Here is a 19539-nt window from a genome sequence, read left to right as displayed (position 1 = left end):
GTGGCGGTGGCGCACGCCTTTAATCCCAGCACTCGGGAGGCAGAGACAGGCGGATCTCTCTGAATTTGAGGCCAGCCTGGTCTACAGAGTGAGTTCCAGGACAGTCAAAGCTTCACAGAGAAACTCTCTTTAAAAACAAAAACTAACAACAATGTTTATTAAAACTGTTAAAAGTTTCTGGTTTTTCTTGAGCACATCTCCTATGTTGCCCATGCTGGCCTGGAACTCCTGTCCATACTAAATGGAGACAAACTGAGTACAAGAATTTTTGTTTTGTCAAAACAAGAAGCCACACAGCTTTTTTGAACTAGGTCTTATCATGCTGCTCAGGTTGTTGAACTTCTGGACCAAATTGATCCTGACTCAGTCTCCCGGGTAGCTCGCTAGGTCTACGAATGCACTTATTATTTTTTTTTTTAATGATAGAATTTCAATGTAGTCCTGGTGGGCCTGGAACTTGATATGAAAACAAGGCTGGCCAGAAACTTAGATGTTCCTTATCTTTGCCTCCTAAGTGCTGGAGCAGAGGTATGGACTACCATGCCCAGTCCTCCTTTTTAATCTTTTTTCTTGAATTGGAGATTTCACAGACAGTTACCAAAAAAGAAAGTAAGTACAAGTCCCTTGTAACTACCACCCGATTTCTCTCACTGGTAACACTTTTTTCTCTAACCATATCAAAACCTAGAAATTGTTCTGTAGTTGTGGTGGCAGCCATGGGACTTTGATACCCTCACTCGGGAGGCAGACACAGGCGGATCTCTGTGAGTTCAACCTGGTCTGCAAAGAGAAACCCTGTCTTAAACAATCAAACAGAAACCAAACCCTAGAAATTGATATTAGTATGATCTGTAGAACTTAGGTAGACTTCACTAGTTTATATGCATGCATGCATGTTTGTGTGTGTACAGGTCTCTGCAGTTGTAACCGTGGTTCCATCACTACAGGGTCTTTCATGCTCCTCGTAACAACCTCTGACTCCCCCACAACTGTTCATCTCTATATTTTTGTTCTTTGAAGAAGGGTCTATAAGTAGAACAATTTATATTGCCTTTTTTTCTTGACTGTGGAGTGTGTGGAACAGTCTTAAGGTGGCAGTAGACCCTGTGTGTACCGACACTGCCAAAATGCAAGTCTACAGTCCAGAGATTGCTGCTTTTGACACTGGTTTACATCTTCCCAGCTACCCACAGATGCTTAGTCACTGCTCATATAGAGGGAATTATAGTAGTCATTCAGAAACACTGAGAGTCAAGTCTGCACTTGGGACTGTTTTGGGCCTTTTTGCTTATAATCCACCCTCTCTGTAATTTGGTCATTAGTGTTGTATAATTTGCAGGGAAGTTTGTGATTCACAAAACAAGCAGTGAAAACTAAGAATGGTTCCCCTCACCATTTTGCTTCCTGTTTCCCTTTCCTCAACAGCAGTGTTTTCTTGGACATGAGTCAACTACTTTTTTTCTAATAGATATAAACACAACTAGTACTCTTAATACGTGATCCATACATCTACTCTTAACGCATGGTGAGCACTTAACACATGTAGCAGAAGTAGACATTTAAGCAAAGGGCCGAGAGGTAATCACTACACTCACAGGGCAGGGTAAAAAAGCAACAGTTCTAATACACAGACTTTAGAAGGAATCGTTCCATTTCCTTATAGTGGTATTTCATTTGTATTTTAATAAATAAAGCTTGCCTGAGGATGAGAAAAGTGAAACAGCCACACTGGCCAGCCTTACAGACCAGGCAGCAATGACACACACCTTTAATCCCAGTAACCACACTAGTTTGCTATAGAAACCAGGCAGTCGTACACAACCTTAATCCCAGCCCTATAGAGGAATATAAGACAGGAGGAGACAGCTCACAGTCCCGGTCTCATTCTGAGCTGAAGTTTCCTGGAGGCAGGATCATTTTCAGACTGAGGTCGAAGTAAGAGCCAGTGGTTGACTGCTTTGCTTTTCTGGTCTTCAGGTTGAACCCCAATATCTGAGTTTTTATTAATCATGCTACACTTCCTCTCTACTTTTTACCCTCTTCCAATCTGTGAGATAAAACTCCGGCATGAACGAGTCCAAAAAGTGATGTGAACATCACATTTACAAACTTTCCATCTCTCTAGATTATTAAACTTGATAGTGCTGGTGATTAAACCTGGGGTGTCACATGTTATACAGGGGCTCTACCAACTGAGCTCCATACCCTGCCTGAAGAATAGGGGATTTTTGTTGGTCGTGGTGGTGGATGCCTTTGATCAGCATTCAGGAGGCATAGCAGATGACAGTTCCAGACCAGACTGGTCTACATAGATCCAACCCAGCCAGGGCTACATAGTGAGACCTTCTCAAAACAACAAAAATGGGCAGTAGATGTGGTCCACAGGATTTGTGAAGACAACTCACGCAGATTCAAGTCAACAAACTATTAGCTAGTTGGTCACTACACTGGGTGTTTGTCACTTGAGTCCTCAAAACACACCTGGGTTGACATATTTCCCATAACGAGCAGTTAGCCAGAAGCAGAACTACAGAAGGAAAACGGTGGGAGACATTTAGAGACTTGCCCAGAGCTCTGGGCTTTGACTCATTAGGTTTTGTTTTCATTTCTGGCAGGTGCTGCTGCCTCTGTGCATGTCCATTATGCTGTGTTGGGGAATATTTTCAGGTGTGTGACTTGTTTACGCTGTATTTGTTTAACTCTGAAGCTGTGTTACTATGCCTGTCTAAAACACCTGATGGTCCTAAAAAGGGGGGGAGGGGAGGGAGTGGGAACTTGGATTGGTATTTTTTAAAATCTAATAAATATAAAAAAAGAATTTAGAGTTGATTGGAGTCACACACGCAGCACGGCAAAATCCAAACTATGGTAACCAAGCTGTCAGCCTGTGATGGAGGCCAGGCAGCTCAGGGGTAAAGGTGATGGAGTTTAAGTGCAGTCTGGAGTGGATCCCTGAGCAGAAAACACTCAGAAGCTTTTAGGAAGCTGTATAGTTGGTTCAGTGCTTAGAAGTGCTTCCCACTCTAGAAGAATGTTGAGTGGCTCACAACTGCCTTTAACTCAAGCTCCACAAAATCCAGGGTACCACTAGTCCCTTTCTCCCCCCTCCCACAAAAAATAAACTTTAAAACAAACAAAAAACACAAAACACCCTATTAGGTGGAGTCATGGACACAAGGTCAAAGAGTTAACATCATGGAACTGTTGAATACCCATAAAATCCCATGGCTTCAAAGAGCTATTAGTTGCTATCCTTATTTTGGAACACCACCTAATGGTGCTGTTCTGTTGTTTAGAGACAGAGCTTCAACTATGTATCCCTGGATTGCCTGGAACTTGATATGTAGACCAGACTAGCTTCAACTCACAGATATCCTCCTGCCTCTGCATCCTGTGTTGGGATTATAGATGCGTACCACCAAGACTGATCTCAGACAGTGTACTTACTGAACCAGAGGAAAAGGCGGTCATCTCTGTGAACCTCTAATGGCTCTTACACATACTCTTGAGATTTTAATGGTCAAGATAACATCGATTACTCAGTAACTTAACAACCGCAACTCAACCATTTTACACATCTAGCAGGTATGCAGGATCCTAAAGTGGTCTGTGAGACAACCCGTGTCCAGTTAAAAGCCTAATTAAACCTTTAGATTCTGAAGGAAACTAAAGTACAATGTAACTTGCCTCTCTTAGAAGCCAGCTGTCCTCAGAAATTACTAAGCTCTCTAAACCAGTGATCCTCAACCCGTGCGTGGGCCAAGACCCCTTTATGGGGTCAAACATCACATACCCTGAATCTCAGATAATCTACATTGCAGTTCGTAACAGCAGCAAAATTATAATTATGAAAAATCATTTTATGGTTGGGGGGTCACCACAACAAGAGGAACTGTGTTAGAGGGTTACAGAACTAGAAAAATAGATGAACCACTGAATTAAATAAACAATACTTTTAACAGATTTTCACACTGATCAAAATGAAATTATTTCCTCATTTGGCAAATACCACTTTATAACGATAACAAAAACATTACAAAACAAGGCAATATCTTTTCTGTTTATTAATAAAGTAATTATGATTGCTGAAAAAAAGTTGAAAAATGCACACATATAATATAGGTTAGGCCATCCAAAATACAGAGCAAAGAGTCATCAGTCATGGTTGGGGTTCACACAAATGAGAAATAAATACAAGGCTAAACTACTTGATAAAGACAACTAAGATAAACTATATTAAGTATCACCTTAAATAATACCCATCTTTTCTCTAACATGGGCATGGGCTTGTCTGTAATCCTGTACAAATGTAATAAACTAACCGCTTTCTGAGCCCCTTAATACAAATTTGATTCCTTGCTTTACGTAACCCAAGAAAATAACAGTGAAGTCATTAGAAAAATATGGACCTTTCTGAATATTGTATTTTAAATTTAAAAATACAGCTTAGATCATATGAAATATGAATTTCAGATTTACATCTTACCTATACTTTTACATATGTTCTTATTAGTTTGACTGAAATGCAAAAATATGTCCTAATATCAGATTAGTTAAAAATACTTATCCATGGCTAGAAGTACTAGTTTGTAGAACAAGATGTAAGCTAGGCATATTTGTGAGTTACTGCCTTTCCTAAGGCTCTAACACTAAGCCTTTAACAGAGATTTGATTCAGAGAGAACGGGAGATCTCATGACTCGTCTCAAGCATTCCTGTAAACAGTCCAAATCTGCTTTCTGTAAAGATTAAAATTCAAGTAAATACCATACATTTAAGCTAACCTGTTATGCTCATAACACACTGAATCATAACCACTATGTAAAAAGTTTTTTTAAAAATCATTCTTATGTGACGAGAAAACAACTTTGTAAACATGTTCATTTCAATAGCTGGTATACTGCAGCTGCTTTGGTTGGCACGGTGACAATGGTCAGGTGCCGCAGGTACTGAACGTCACGTACCTCTGTACCTGGATAAACCAAGCCTCCTGTCTAATGTTTTTAATGGCAAGGGCAAGACCTGAAATTCAACTTCATTTTCTTCACAAATGTTCAAGTGTTTGAAATTTTGGCAAAGCTTAATTTTGACCTGGTCTCCCCAGCGGACAGCAGACTTGATGCCAGTTGAAATACCGAAGAGTCAGCCTTCCCTGACTACCTGTCACCTGCTGCCCCTTATGAAGGGCCACTGGTAGGTATGAACACATTCAGCCTGAAGCAGTGGTAGAGGACTTCCCTAGTATGCACAAGGCCCTGGGGTTTGATTCTCCAGAACTTTAAAAACAAAACAAAACACAACAACAAAACCCAGGTAAATATTTTAGACCATGGCAAAATGCTGGCTATAGAGGCTACCAAAACCAAAAACTAAAAATGGTCTACTATGCTAATAAACAAATGGTAAGAACTCAAAAAGATGATACCTGAACACAATAGTGCATTAAAGGGACAAACTGTACCAGGTGATTGCAAATCCCTTGATCTGAAAAGAGAACAGAAGGACCAGGATACTTCTGAAAGCAGCATGCCACCTTCAAAATGAGGCTGTAGCTTTGGGTGGTGATCTTTCTCTCCTGGTCTCATGAAGCACAGGCTACTTCTGAACTTGCCACAAAGCTAGGCATGAACCTGACCTTCCTGCCTCAGGCTCCCAAGTGTTGAAACTGCCAGTGTATAAGTGGTAATTTTTATCTCTTAATTCATTGTTTTTTTTTTTTTCTTTTTTCTTTTGGTTTTTCGAGACAGGGTTTCTCTGCAGCTTTTTTAGAGCCTGTCCCGGAACTAGCTCTTGTAGACCAGGCTGGCCTCGAACTCACTCTGCCTCCCGAGTGCTGGGATTAAAGGCGTGCGCCACCACCGCCCGGCTATTCATTCTGTTTTTTGAGAATCAAAATTGTTAACAATAAAGAGTTGAAACAAAGAGAAATTCATGCTCCATAACATTTTAAACCACAGTTTAAAGCTAACTTACTTCTCTGGTCTAAAGGGGAAGTTTCTTAAGATATAGAATTAGTGCAATCAATGAGAATCCAATCAATTCCCAAAATTGCAAAGTTGGAACAGCAGGTGTCTTGATTTGTGTAGGATTGGGAAATCACAGCGCTATCTTTAGTATATTTGGTATACAGGAGTCCAGAGATAACTGGTGGGTAAATTGCAGACTTCAACACTGGGGAATCCTGGGAGTCAGGTAGTTCAGTTCACTCACGATGCCCTCTCTTCCACAGCCCCTGTGTACAGACACTGTGTAGCCCTGACATCTGCACATCTGAGTGACACTTCTCTCTGCTGGTCTACTGCGAGCAATCATTTTCAGGCTTGTTTCTCTGATAAACAGTATGAACTGAGAACATTCCTACACTGTCTTTCTATAGGACACTGGAATGGTCTCCTAATACAACTGTTCCTGTTAAAGCTGGCAAGTGACTGTCAGGGAGTCACACTTAAGACATCACATGAGTCGAGAGACTGACAATTTAAAAAATAGTGTCTGTGTGCACCACAGTTCACACGTGACTGTCAGAGGACATGCGGGGGCTGTTCTCTCCTTCCAGCATGGGGCTGGTCTCAGGCTAGGACTAAGTGCCTTTATCCCTGAAACATTCAATCAGCCCAAGACTGGGACTGTTTTGTTTAGTTCAGCTTCCTCTGAAGTGCACTTTCAGTCACTGTTTAAGCCGCTGTAAGATGACTGGAAAGGACCACAGGAATTCTTAGACATCACCTAAACTGAATGTCTACTCAGTAACATTTTGTAGCTTACATACTTCTAGGGCTGAGAATTTGTTTCACTGTTTAAAATGCTCCTTCTACCACTCTTTTCTTTAGCTACTTTCACTTCTTCATACTGTCAATCTCTGTATACTATGTGCACCCTGAAAATTCAAATTACAATAATTAATAAACAGAGAGTACCCAAAAGATTTCTTTTACTACCATGTTTCCTCTGAGCCTTGGGCACACATTATACCACATAGCTGTATTAATGCTTCTTTTACTCCGCTCTTTGGATACAGTCCCTATGTAACCTAGGCAAGACTCAAACTCACAGCAATCTGGCCTCAGTCTCCTGAGTGCTGGGATTACAGGTGTGTCACTTGGCTTGTATTATAGTGCTCCCAACTAAACATTTGCTGAATTATATCAACGTCTTCAATGTTCTATATGATTATGTTTATTTATCTGAATTCTTCCGAGTGTTATTTCATAGCCAATAATAGAAAGTCTTTATTAAAATATTGAAAAGTATAAAACAGCAATTATAAATTAGTAAACATCTAATAAAAAAGCAGTATTTTCTTTCCCCTATACAGCACAAGAATCAGTGATTTGGATATCATTTTTAGCCACCATTTGCCCTGGACTTACTTCACCACTGAAGACAACTTTTTAGTTTTTTAGGGTGGAAATCTATGTAGATACTAAGAAATAACTCTATTGTTTAAACTCAGGTGTTAAAAAATACAAATGCCATGTTAACATGTGAGGATAGCATCTCAAGACAGGTGTTATTTCCAAAGGAAAATTCAGTCCCTTTTGAGCTGTGAGGCAATGCTGCACAATGGACACTAAAAATTAAGGCATCTTTCTGCTCTGTAGTGCTTCCGTGGATCCAGCAAACTGTACAAAGGCTTCCTTTAAAAAATATATCTTCTGTTATACTTCCATTATTTCACTCCATCGATCATTTTCTTGCAAATAAAACTGAAAATAGTCCAAAATGTGTTTTTATATACCTATAAAAACAGAAACAATTATTAGTTGGAAGCCAATTTTCCTATTTCCTTAGATGTATAGTAATGCCCTATGGACTAACAAGTTAGGAACCAAATCCTTGAATTCTACAACAACACAGGCTTTTGAAAACAGTGAGGAGGTGCCACTGAGCTTTCAACTTGCACTCAGGGTACCCTGCCTGCCCGCCCGCGTGGACACCATTCAGGAGTCAGTCTCTCGCCTCTGCACCCACATACTGCTAGAGAATCTCTAGCTGAGGTTTCCCTGACTACACCAGGAACACCATATGGCTGGAATGGTGCAGTGCCATAAAGGCAGACCCTGAAGCTAGCTCTTCAGTGTGGCCTATTTGGCTCAATAGAGGCTTGAAACCCCTGCATCGGGAGCCTGGATCGCAAGTTGTTCTAGGTCTTGAGCCCTGCCTCTAACTGCATAGGCCCCAAGTCCTCTGCAAAGCCCTGACCTCATGATAAGCCTGGAGGGGAGGATGCAGGTGCTCCACTTGACAAGACCCCAGATAAGATCCTCTGGAAAAATAAAAGTTGTCAGGATAGAAAGCGGACACTAGGCCATAGGTTTGAGACAATGCTTTGCTGTGTCTTACAGAACTAACATTAACAACCTGGAAGCCTTTGTCGACCTTCAGTCACTCTTCACTTGATCGGACTTCAATAGCGAGCACCCTTGCTTCATTCAACTAACTAGTAAGGTACTGTATTCAATTAGTTTCATTAATCTACCAGCAAACGGTTAGTAACACTGTGTTAGATAAGGAAATGAGATTCTGGCAGAATGCATATTCCAGTCGTAGGACAGAACAGCTTGATTTGGGTGATATAGTTGAAAAAAACTACAAACTGTTTTGAGATGAAATATGCAAATAAACTACATTTTGCTGAAGGAAATTACCTGTATAGCATCTTACCTTGCACTCATCAAATAGTTAGTTATGAACAAGTAGTACTCAATTTTCTATTGCCACTGTAACATGGTTATTTGTCCCTGTAAACATATAATTAATTATAAGACGAAGTATTAAGTATTAAGTACTAAGTATTAAGTTTCTACTGAATGGAGATGTTAATTACATTAAAATAAGTTATGTGAATACTGAAGGCTTAACGACAACGGTCTGCCTCTGTGTAGGAGGCAGGCGTGAGTGCCGCGCATTAAGACAATTTGTTAGGTTTTCTTATATTCACCTTGTGAACATGGCCACTGGGTTTAGACGTTAAGTAGCAGTAATTAAGAAGTGCATGAAACACATCTCTCCATTACCTTAACTAGAAGCTGAATAATCTTAAAGATCCTAAGGCCCTTCATTTATTTATGACATTTTTGATACAAAGTCTCACTCTATGGTCTAGGCTGGCCCTAATTCATAGCAACCCTTCAGCCTCGGCTTCCAAGTACTAGACTACAAGGATGTGCTAGCATGACTAGTAGGGGAAAGAGGTTCTAAACGCTTCTCAAGAGATCAGAGCTCTTCAGACTAGGTCACAGGGTACTTCCTGGACTTCCTATGAACTGATCCCAATAGCTCCAACCGTTTTACTATGATCACCAGGTTACTGACACTGGACTCAGGAAGCTCCTGTTATAGCCTGAGAAATAACTGGGGGTAGTGATACTCTTGAAGTGGTCAGATGGTACTGAAATCCACTCAGTCTCAGCAGCTGTTCTATACTGCATCCAGCCACGGACTGGTCATTCAGAAAGGCTAAAACTTTGTCCATGCCACTCTTTAAAGAGTACAAAGCTCATGACACCCTCAGGAGAGGTTTCACAAGGAGCCTAGTCTAGCATAGAACTTGACTCCTCCGCCTCAGCTTCCCAAGAGCTAAAATTACAGCTGTGTGCCCCCATACTCAATTGAGTACAATGCTTTTCAAAATTGTTGCTCAATATATACTGGAACACTAAAAAGATGTTCTTAAACCAGGTGGTGGTGGTGCATGCCTTTAATCCCAGCACTTGGGAGGCAGAGTGGATCTCTGTGAGTTTGAGGCCAGTCTGGTCTACAGAGTGAGTTCCAGGACAGGCCCCAAAGCCACAGAGGAACTCTGTCTCAGAAACCAAAACCCAAACTAAATTATTAAAATATTATTCAGATTACCCAACTTTCTGTATCTGGGTGAAGGAACAGCCCACCTGACCAGGAGCAGACTGCAACCCAGTCACTACGCTGTGCCCTGTCCTCTCAGCACTGACATCTCATGTGGATGACATCTTAGCAGCAGACGACCTTTTATGTTCTATTATTGCAAATATCACTCCATTTTGGTTTCATTCAGTTTTGTTTAAGCTGGTGATTTTTATCTGAACCAGGTGAGATTACCTGATCTGGTGACTCCTTCTTCAGCTCCATTCTCTAGCCACTGAGATTCACTGTCCAACAAACGGTTTTTTGATTCACTAAGTGGTTTGATAGGAAAAGGTTGATTTGAGCCAATACTGAAAAAGGAGCAGACAATTCAGTGAATACTTTAATGTTCAATTAAGGATACTTAATAATTAATAAGCAGCAAATTAGTATTTCTTCTCTGAAATATGTGAGGGCAACTCATGAGATCTTAGCACTCTGAAAAGGCTATCTCCAAAAGAAAAATGCCCACTACCCCCACCCCCAGTCAAACGGCTCTCTGGGCCCAAAGTGTGTATTCCAACACTGCCAAAGAAACCAGTTAGGCTAAGAAACAGCTTCAGGGGCCGGTGGGAAAGGGCTGTCAACACTTGTTAATCGGGAGCTGTGGTAGCATAGGACAGGTGGAGAGCTATGTCTGTGGCCAGTACAAAAGTTACCTGTCATCTCCCAGTTCTCTGCTTTCTACCTCTGCAGTTTAGATCTAAGGGGAAAAAATGATTCAGTAATTTATCGTAGACTTATTTTTCTAACTAAGAGAACCAGGGAGGAAAGTAAAGGAGGAGGAAAGGAGGAAAAGGGAAAGAGATTTCCAAGTACTTCTTATGGGCCAGACACTACGCTGGGTGCTACATACTATCTCCCCCCTCTCGGGAACCCAGGGAAAGGAAACAGACTTGCCTGAGTGACTTGTTAGAACGGCAGTAATTGCTAGAGCTGAAGGGTCAAAGGCTCTTGGTGCAGTGTGGAGGCCTGCTGACATCAACATGCTAGTCTGGAGCTTCAAGTCCTTTTCACCTTCTATTTTTTTTTTTTTTTAAACCAAGACAGGCTTTCTCTGTAACAGCTCTGGCTATCTCACTCTGCAGACCAGGTTGGCCTCAAACTAACAAAGATCTGCCTGCCCCTCTGCCTCCCAAGTGCTGGGGTTAAAGGCGTGCACTACCATGCCTGGATATCTTTCTTTTTTTGTATGTGTGTTGACAGAAATATAAACTTATGAATCAGTCTTCTTGGTGTGCAGTTATGTTAAGAAATTTCTTTTAAGATAAATAAGAAACTATTGGTACTTTCAAATTCTCATTAATTATCCTGACATGGTAATTAAAACCTAATTAAGGGTTATTAGAATAATGACAGTGCTTTTAAAATTTTCTTTGAAAAAATACAACTTGGTATAAGCCAATATAAACAAGTCTTGAAAAGGATTTTCCTTTCAAGAGGATGAAAACAGAGCATATTTACTTGCTTACTAGGTTCCCCAGACATGAAGCTGTTCTGTCCGAACTATTGACATGATCTGCTACTCCCGGTATTCTGGTTTGGTATAAAAAGTGTGGAAGAGCAGGCACCTAACACACACTGCTCCTCCATTAAAAAGAGAATGGAGATAGAATTTTTCATTTTCTGTCTTTCTTGGAGCGTGACTGTTTGTGCATGCGTCATTCACGTAGAACAGGCATCAGACTGTTTTACAATGAATTCTGAAAAACTTAGGAACAAGGAGCACACCTTCTGGCATTTTCACTCTGGTCTGCAACAGAAGCTTGTTCCGGATCCATGCCCACAAGGCGAGTTGGAAAGCTGCAGCCATCACCCAAGCTGTATGATGAGGAACAGCAATTATCTGAGTACTGATTTAGTAACAATGGTCAAGTTTAACATTCCTTTTTCAGAGGCACAGCAGAACTAAATTACTAAAGCTTATCAAGTCAGACATGGAGTCTAAGTTTGGAAGCTCCTGCCTCCACTGCAGACAGCCTTTTCTCTTGTTACTCACACGTACTTAGAACACACGTACTTAACGCCCTCTTAGCCCTTAGTGCAGACAGCTATTCAGCTGTCTGTGTACCAACCACAGTCACCATCACTGGAAACATCATCCACTCTCAAACTGAAATTGCAATGTAAGTTCCATGAAAGTTCACAGCACTGTGAGGATAGCTGGCCCTCCAGGGGCAGCTGAGTGCTGAGCTCACAGGTAGTCCCTGTTCTCAGGTACTGCAAAACCAATCAGCCATCCAAAGAGCTGCTCAACACCTTGGTAAGAAGTACAGTATACCAGTGAACAAAAAGACAAGCTCCCCCTGCGAGCTTATGGTTGTACAAAGAACCCAGCATGTTCTGCTATCCTCGCACTCCTGACCCATCAGAACTGTGTACAGCGGAGGCACTCACCTCTGGTCGAGACAAAGCGGCTGTAAATTTGACATGTCACCATCAACATCACAAACAGACAGTACAGGGCAGGAGAGTAGGTAAGAGGCAGGTAAGAACACTTGCTGCTCTTGCAGAGGACCCAGGCTTCTTTCCTAGCACACACATGGTGGCTCACAACCACCTGGAATTCTAGTGTCAGGGCATCTAGAGCCCACTTTTTGCCTTCCCTGGCATCAGGGATACATGCAACACATATAAATATGTACGGGCAAAACTCTCATACACATAAATCTTAGAAAATTCCACTTTAAAGTATAACAAGCCCCAGACATCTGCTAAAGCCGAGGGATGGGGTAAATGCAAGCAAAGTAGTCTCACTGAATAAAGGCAACAGAGAAGGAAGAAGCTTTGGGAAGCTGAGATGGCTTGAAGGTAAAAGACAGAGGAGAAATGGCTATAGAAATATGCAAAGACCTGTTACCACATCTGACTGATACTAGCCTGCAAGGGAAAACTGAGAAAAGACAGCTGGAAAGCTTACAGTGAACAAGACCAAGCCCTGAAACACTGGACAGCATTCCCATTTGACCAGCCAGCAGGTAAAACTTTCTCAATTGAGATTCCACCTTTAGTAGTGCTATACTTAGCCTTAAAGAAAATGCTACTCTTGATCCAACCTTGTAAGGCTTAAAACAAACCTCAAAAAGACTATTGTGAAGCCTAAAAAACCTAACAGTGTGTCAAAACCAAACCTATCAGTTATAAAGAGATATAAAATTGAGACTGTGGGCATTCAAAACAACTATGTTTAGTCGGAAGTTACTGACAATGGAAAATAACAGATAATGTGAGCAGAATTAAGAAAAAACAACCAACAGAAAACAAAGTGAAAATTAGCAACTTCAAAACTGCAATTATATAATAAACATATCCATGAATTTGAAGACAAATGGATATAATAAAGAGAGAAAAGTAAAACTTCAAAAGAAAGAGCCAAATCTAACTTACAGAGCTGAGCAGTACATCCTCAAATTACTAGATGGGGCTTACCAGCAGAGAAGACACCACGAAAGGGATCAATACATTTGTAGCAATTAAACAAGAAAGAGGAAAAGTTGAAAAGACGGGTGGGACGACACCCAGAACAACCACAGCACTAAACGCTAAAACACAGAAACTTCTGGAGAGCCAGAAATACTGGTGGGGAGAGGCTGAGAAAGGAATCAGTAGATAAGTGCCCCACCCCCCAAAAACCCAACGAAAAAGCTCTAACAAAATAACTAAAGATATATTTGATAAAAAGTATTCCGATCTGATGAGAACAGCCCATTCACAGAGCCAGGAAGTTCAAGGGCAGGCTATTCTACACAGTAAGTTCTAGGCCAGTCAGGGCTACACAGTGAGACTCTTATCTTTGAGAGAGAGAGACAGACAGACACACACACACACACACACACACACACACACACACACACAGAGAGAGAGAGAGAGACAGAGAGAGGCACATACAACACTCCTGTGTCATAATCTATGAAAATATTTTTATGTTTCTAAAAGCGATTTATTTTTTATTTTGAAGAGCTAGACTCATTTTTATTTTTCTTCTTCCCATTCAAATGTGTACTCTTACTTTATTTTATGTATGTTCAAGATATTTTGAATTTTCATTTTAAAGTCCTTTAAAAACAATCTCTGAATCTTAAGCTATTTAGCCAGAGGCAGAGGCTACCACCGATTCCTACATTCTGTAACTTACCTGGAAAATACTGGAACTAGCCAGTACTTCTTCTCATCACCAAAGACTTGTCTCCAATTTTTACTACATCCAAGAGAAAACCCGTTTCCATCTATTCCATAAGAAAACATAGGTGCTCGGAAAGACTCTTTAAAAAAAAAGGAAACAAACACAAATATGTATATACACATGAATAAATTTTATCTATTTAAAAATTATAGAGGGAATGGAAAATATTAATTTTCCTGCCTACGGCTATGACATGACAGCTATGAACATAATGTCACAAAGGATAAAAGGGATGACAATCACTGAGGTGAAGATGTCCTAATTAGCCCGCTCTGACCTGTGCTGAAGTGCTCAGCATACCCACAATCATTATGTCAATTAAACTATTTTAAAAAAGGTAAATTGCAGATTTACTTGGAGACAGAATATTTTTACTTCGACCCTCTAAAATGATAGGCCCAAATAATTATCTAATATTACTTTCATTTACTATTTTGAGACAGGGTAGCTGTCTGTGTAGCTCTGGCTGTCCTAGAACTCGTCACGTAGACCAGCCTGGCCTTGAACTCAAAGGGATCTGCCAGAGTCTGCTTGAGTGCTGGGAATAAAGGTGTGGACCGATGGCGGCTCTAGACATATAAGAATCTCAGAGCAGCCTGTGTTATGTAAGACCCTATCAGAAAGAAGGGAGAAGTGAACAATAAGATGCATTTTTAGAGGTTTTTCAGTTTCACACGATTAAAGGCTCCAAGTGTGACTGTGACAAAGACTGACCAACACCAAAGGGACAGAGACAAACTTCTCCATTTAAAATAATGGCTTCGGGTGGACACTGGAACTCGGTGAAATCTGGGTAGGTGAGTTAGGAAGATGGACAGAGGTGGCACAGCAGAATAAAGTACCCTCACAGGAAGAAACCACAGGCTGGCAGGAGCAGTGGAGAACTAGCTGAAGGCCAGGGTATGGGGGTTGGAACAGTAAAGGAAGTGGTATGCGAAGCCTACAGGGTTTTCAAAGCATGGCCACAGGATCATCTGATTGGCTGAACTAGACTGTCCAAAATATCAGACCACATTACATAAGACTAGAATTAATGATATGCTCTGAAATTCTGTTTATCAATGTAATTTTGTAAATATATGTGCACATGATAAGTCATGATATAAAATGGTTTCACTGGTAAAAATAATGTGGCAAAAATTATTTAACAAGGACAGTAGGATGCCAAGAGGCATGGCCTACGGTCTGGACCTGAACTGTGTTCAAGGGCGTCACTAGTTGACACTACCTGAAGGCAGTGGAACCAAGGAAGTAGTAGGTCCTGGAGGGAAGGGTAACGTCCTTAAGAATTTAATGGGATCTTAAGGTGTCCGCTCTTTCCCTCGCCCCTGTTCCTCCTTGGCTGCCATTGGGTCAGCAGCTTTCTGGCCCCACACGTGCTTTATCAGTGCATGGGTCCCCACAGCACACAGCACTGGAGGTGAGCATGGACAGAGACCTCTGGAAACACAGTGCAAAATCAGATCCTGATTCTGCTTCCTTCAAGTTGACCCAGCTGAGTGTACTCCATTGTTCTTTTACACACAGGGGCTCAACGCCACATAGAAGGAACAAGCTAAGTGAGAAACAGATTCAAGTGTTCACATCCCATCTACAAGCTTGCTCCTTAGACCTAGGTGGTCAGAACCAGTTGGGAAAATTGACTTACCACTACCACATTTATCATTATTGAAATGAATTCTTCAATTTTACTATTTAATATGTAAAGGTGTTTGCCTGAACGTATGTGTGTACACCACATGTGTGTTTAGTGCTCAGAGGCTGGAGGAGGCATTGAGACCCCTGAAACCGGAGTCACAGACCAGTGTCAGTTCTGGTTTTCTATATAAAATCTGTTTGTTTGTTTTTTAAAGAAGTCTTTAGGATAGGGCTTTGCAAACAGGTCAGGTTGTTGTCAGTTCTAGGGTAAGAACACTTCTGTAAAGAGAACAAATTACTTAACAGACACAGAAAATTTTATTTATATGGAAAGTAAATCACAATGGACCTGAAGTGCTGAACAGTGAAGGGCGAGCTGGCAAGGAAGAAGAAAACCCTTACACTGTAAGTCATGTAATCTACACAACCCAGTAAGAAACAAAACCCTGTCTCGAAAAACCAAAAAAAAAAAAGAAAAAAAAGAAAAGAAACAAGACCATGGGGCTGGAGAGACGGTTCTGTGGTTAAGAGCACTGCCTGCTCTTCCAGAGGACCTGAGTTCAATTTCCAGCAACCACATGGTGGCTCACAGCCATCTGTAATGGGGTCTGGTGCCCTCTTCTGGCCTGTAGGCATACATGCAGAAAGAACACTTTATACATAATAAATCTTAAAAAAATAATCAAGACCATATAATTCAAATATAGTAACTAAAATGTGTCCTCAAATCTCATAATTCTCTATATTAAAAGTTGTTTCCTTCCAATTCTGGCAAACACAGGCTTTGGATGCATGTGGATTCTACTCGTAAGTATTAACACGGCAGTGAGGCTGGCATGACAGCAGTTCCGTGTGATCAGGGCCTCCAGAGTGTCTCGCTAGGCACCCCTAAGCTGGTCTCACTCCTGTAACCCTGCCTTAGCCCTCCTGACTGCTGGGAGAAAGGGCACACACTACAAAACCCAGTCCTACCACCCTTACACACCTTTGTTGTGGAGTATTAGTTTAAGCTGTGTTACATGTTTGTGCTGTGGAACATTTGTTTAATGATGCAAAGATGTGTTGCATTCTTTTATGTTGCATTTGTTTGACTCTATGAAGCTGTGATACTTTGCCTGTCTAAAACACTTGATGGTCTAATAAAGAGCTGAATGGCCAACAGCAAGGCAGGAGGAAGGATAGATGGGGCTGGCAAGAAGAGAGAATAAATAGGAGGAGAGATCTGGGAGGAGAAGATGAAGAAGCAAGAAAAGGAGAAGAGTCACCCAGCTACGCAGACAGCCATGGAAATAAAGGTATACAGAAATAATAATAAAAAAAAGGTAAACGCCCAGAGGCCAAAAATAGATGGGTTAACTTAAAATCTAGCTAGACACAAGCCAAGCTAAAGGCAGGCATTCATATGAAAGGAAAGGTCTCTATGTGTGATTTATTTGGGAGCTGGGTGGTAACCCCCAAAAGAGCACATAGTGATACTTTATTTGTGATCTAACAAATAAAGCTTGCCTGAAGATCAGAGTGCAGAGCTAAGCCACTAATTGGCCATACAGGCCAGGCAGTGGGGGCACATATCTTTAATCCCAGCACTCTGGAGGAAGAGGCAGACGGGATCTCTGGGATCTCTGTGAATTCAAGGCCAACCTGCACCACACAAATTGATTCTGTTTAAAAGAGAAACAGAGCCAGGTGGTGGTGGTGGTGGTGGTTCACACCTTTAATCCAGTAGTTGGGAGTCACAGGCCTTTAATCCCAGCACTAGGAAGGCTGGGCAGAGAGAGGAATGTAAGGTGGGAGGAGACAGGAGCTCATAAAAAGTCTCTCTAGTGACTGCTCCTTTGCTTCTCTGATCTTTTATCATTTATCCGATATCTGATTCTGGGTTTTTATTATTAAGACCAATTAGAATTCACCCAACAAGAGCAAAAAAATAAAGAGTAGAAACAACCAACGACACATCTTAATTAATTATTCCTTTATATTTGTTTCTGTTTGTTTCTTTTTGCGTTTGCATTTATTAATTATTATTAATTATTAATTAATTATTCCTTTATATTTGTTTCTTTTTGCGTTTTGCATTTATCTACTTATCGGTGTGTCTATATATCCACATGGATAAACATGTGGAGGTCAGAGGACAATCTGTGGGAGCTGGTTCTTTCTTCCACTATGTGGGTTCAGGAGACTTGGTAGCAAGTGCCCTTACCTACCAAGCCATCTCTTCAGGCTTTTCATTTTAAAAATTAGGAAGAAAAAGCTGATAACAATAATACTATGCACTAAATTTCACTGACAACTGACACAAAAATGGAAATAAACATGTCATAAGCACTAGCCCTTGAACACATGCCCATCAAATGTGCATGGGGGGTTCAAGAATACACATGAAATATGCTCTCTCTTAGCAAGAAAGTAAACTAAAGGATTTAAAATGGTTATGTCTAAACATCAACTTTAAGCATGAAAATCTATCATTCAGAGACTAGTTTTCGAAAGATACTGTATAAATACAGGTAATGACTTATTTATAAGTTTATAAACTATAAATTTTGCTATATAATACATTAATGAAATCATCCTACATATAGTCACTTCGGCAACCCTCTCCAACACGAGTCTAGGCATCTTATACACCCAACGTATCCAAAACTGAAGTTAAACACACAACTGCTTTTCATTGCTTTATTGCCCACTACAGTTTTTCTAGACATTTCACATTAATTTGTGATCATTTAAAAAAAAGACTTTATTTACCTATTGTTGTTCTATTTTTTCCAACTAGCCAGCAATGGTAGCTGAACAGCGAGAGCACGCTGACAAAGAACATCGCAGACACAAAGAAGAGGAAGAGCACGTGGAACTTCGCACGAGACTCCTTCAGTTCATTCTGAGGAAAGAAGAAGGAAGGGTTATTGTAAGGATAGGAAACCTCTAAAATGCAACTTGTAATCTGGGTCTTCCTAAGGATGGAATTCACCACACACACACACACACACACACACACACACACACACACACACACACACACACACACACAGTCATAATATAAGGAGTAGTAAAATAAATGAGACCATGTATTCTGAATCTAAACTCTCACAGCAGGCTGAACCCATGAACAGTCCCAAGGCATTTAAAAACTGTCCTCAGGAGCTGGAGAGACGGCTCAGGGGTTCTTCCTGGCATTCACAAGGCAGCTTACCATAGTCTGTGACCCCAGTCCTAGGTGACCCAACACCCTCTTCTGCCTTGTGGGCACCAGGCACGCATGTGGTGCACAGATATAAATGCAGGTATACTCACACCCATACACACAAGAGAATAATAAATAATTCAAGCATTTTGAAAGTTTTCCTTAAGCATCTAATGATCTCAGCAGTTCAGTCATGAAATGAAAAGATGGACCGTTCCCCTAGCAACTTTCTTTCACACCATACGGATGTACTCAGATTTCCCTCTACATCCGGAGGAAACAAGGCACTTCCATTTGTGTAAACAGCTGCCTACTCACACAGGCTCTAAACCGAGCGGAATGTGACAGGTCTCTCTTTTACTTCTGTGCATCTCTCCTCTAAGGGGCCCATGTCCTTAGAAGCAATGAGGCCCACTCCTCATCCTGGTTTACTTTCCTTTAGTCTTTGTAGGTGATGGCCATTTCATAAAGGCTGCCATAAGGTATTAAAGAATGAACAGATTCTTTTGTTCCTTTTACAGAAATAAGGCTATTAACAGTAAGGAGCCTTTAAATATCTCTTCTTAAATAAAACACTTAAGGGGCTTGAGATGTAGCTCAGTCAGAAAAATGCTTGCCTACTATGCATGAAGTCCTAGGTTCAGAACCTA

At 41.0% G+C, this 19539-nt stretch overlaps 1 protein-coding gene across 2 annotated transcripts in view; it reads right to left on the bottom strand.

Annotated features, from left to right (window-relative positions):
* Positions 1-4033: 4033 nt before the first annotated feature.
* Positions 4034-19539, bottom strand: part of Zdhhc20 (zinc finger DHHC-type palmitoyltransferase 20) — a 61402-nt gene continuing 45896 nt past the window's right edge. For both annotated transcript variants that reach the window (XM_038310079.1, XM_038310080.1), the window contains 6 exons: positions 18454-18586; positions 14017-14143; positions 11613-11702; positions 10077-10192; positions 8664-8740; positions 4034-7737 (listed from right to left, as the gene is read on the bottom strand). In XM_038310079.1, coding sequence (XP_038166007.1) covers positions 8703-8740; positions 10077-10192; positions 11613-11702; positions 14017-14143; positions 18454-18586 — 504 coding nt within the window. In that variant the 3' untranslated portion in view covers positions 4034-7737; positions 8664-8702. The remainder of the gene's footprint in view (positions 7738-8663; positions 8741-10076; positions 10193-11612; positions 11703-14016; positions 14144-18453; positions 18587-19539) is intronic.

This window comes from Arvicola amphibius, chromosome 13, assembly GCF_903992535.2.
Source record: "Arvicola amphibius chromosome 13, mArvAmp1.2, whole genome shotgun sequence".
Lineage (NCBI taxonomy): Eukaryota > Metazoa > Chordata > Mammalia > Rodentia > Cricetidae > Arvicola > Arvicola amphibius.
Note: the sequence above shows the minus strand (reverse complement) of the source record. Positions and strands in the feature narration are given on the sequence as shown.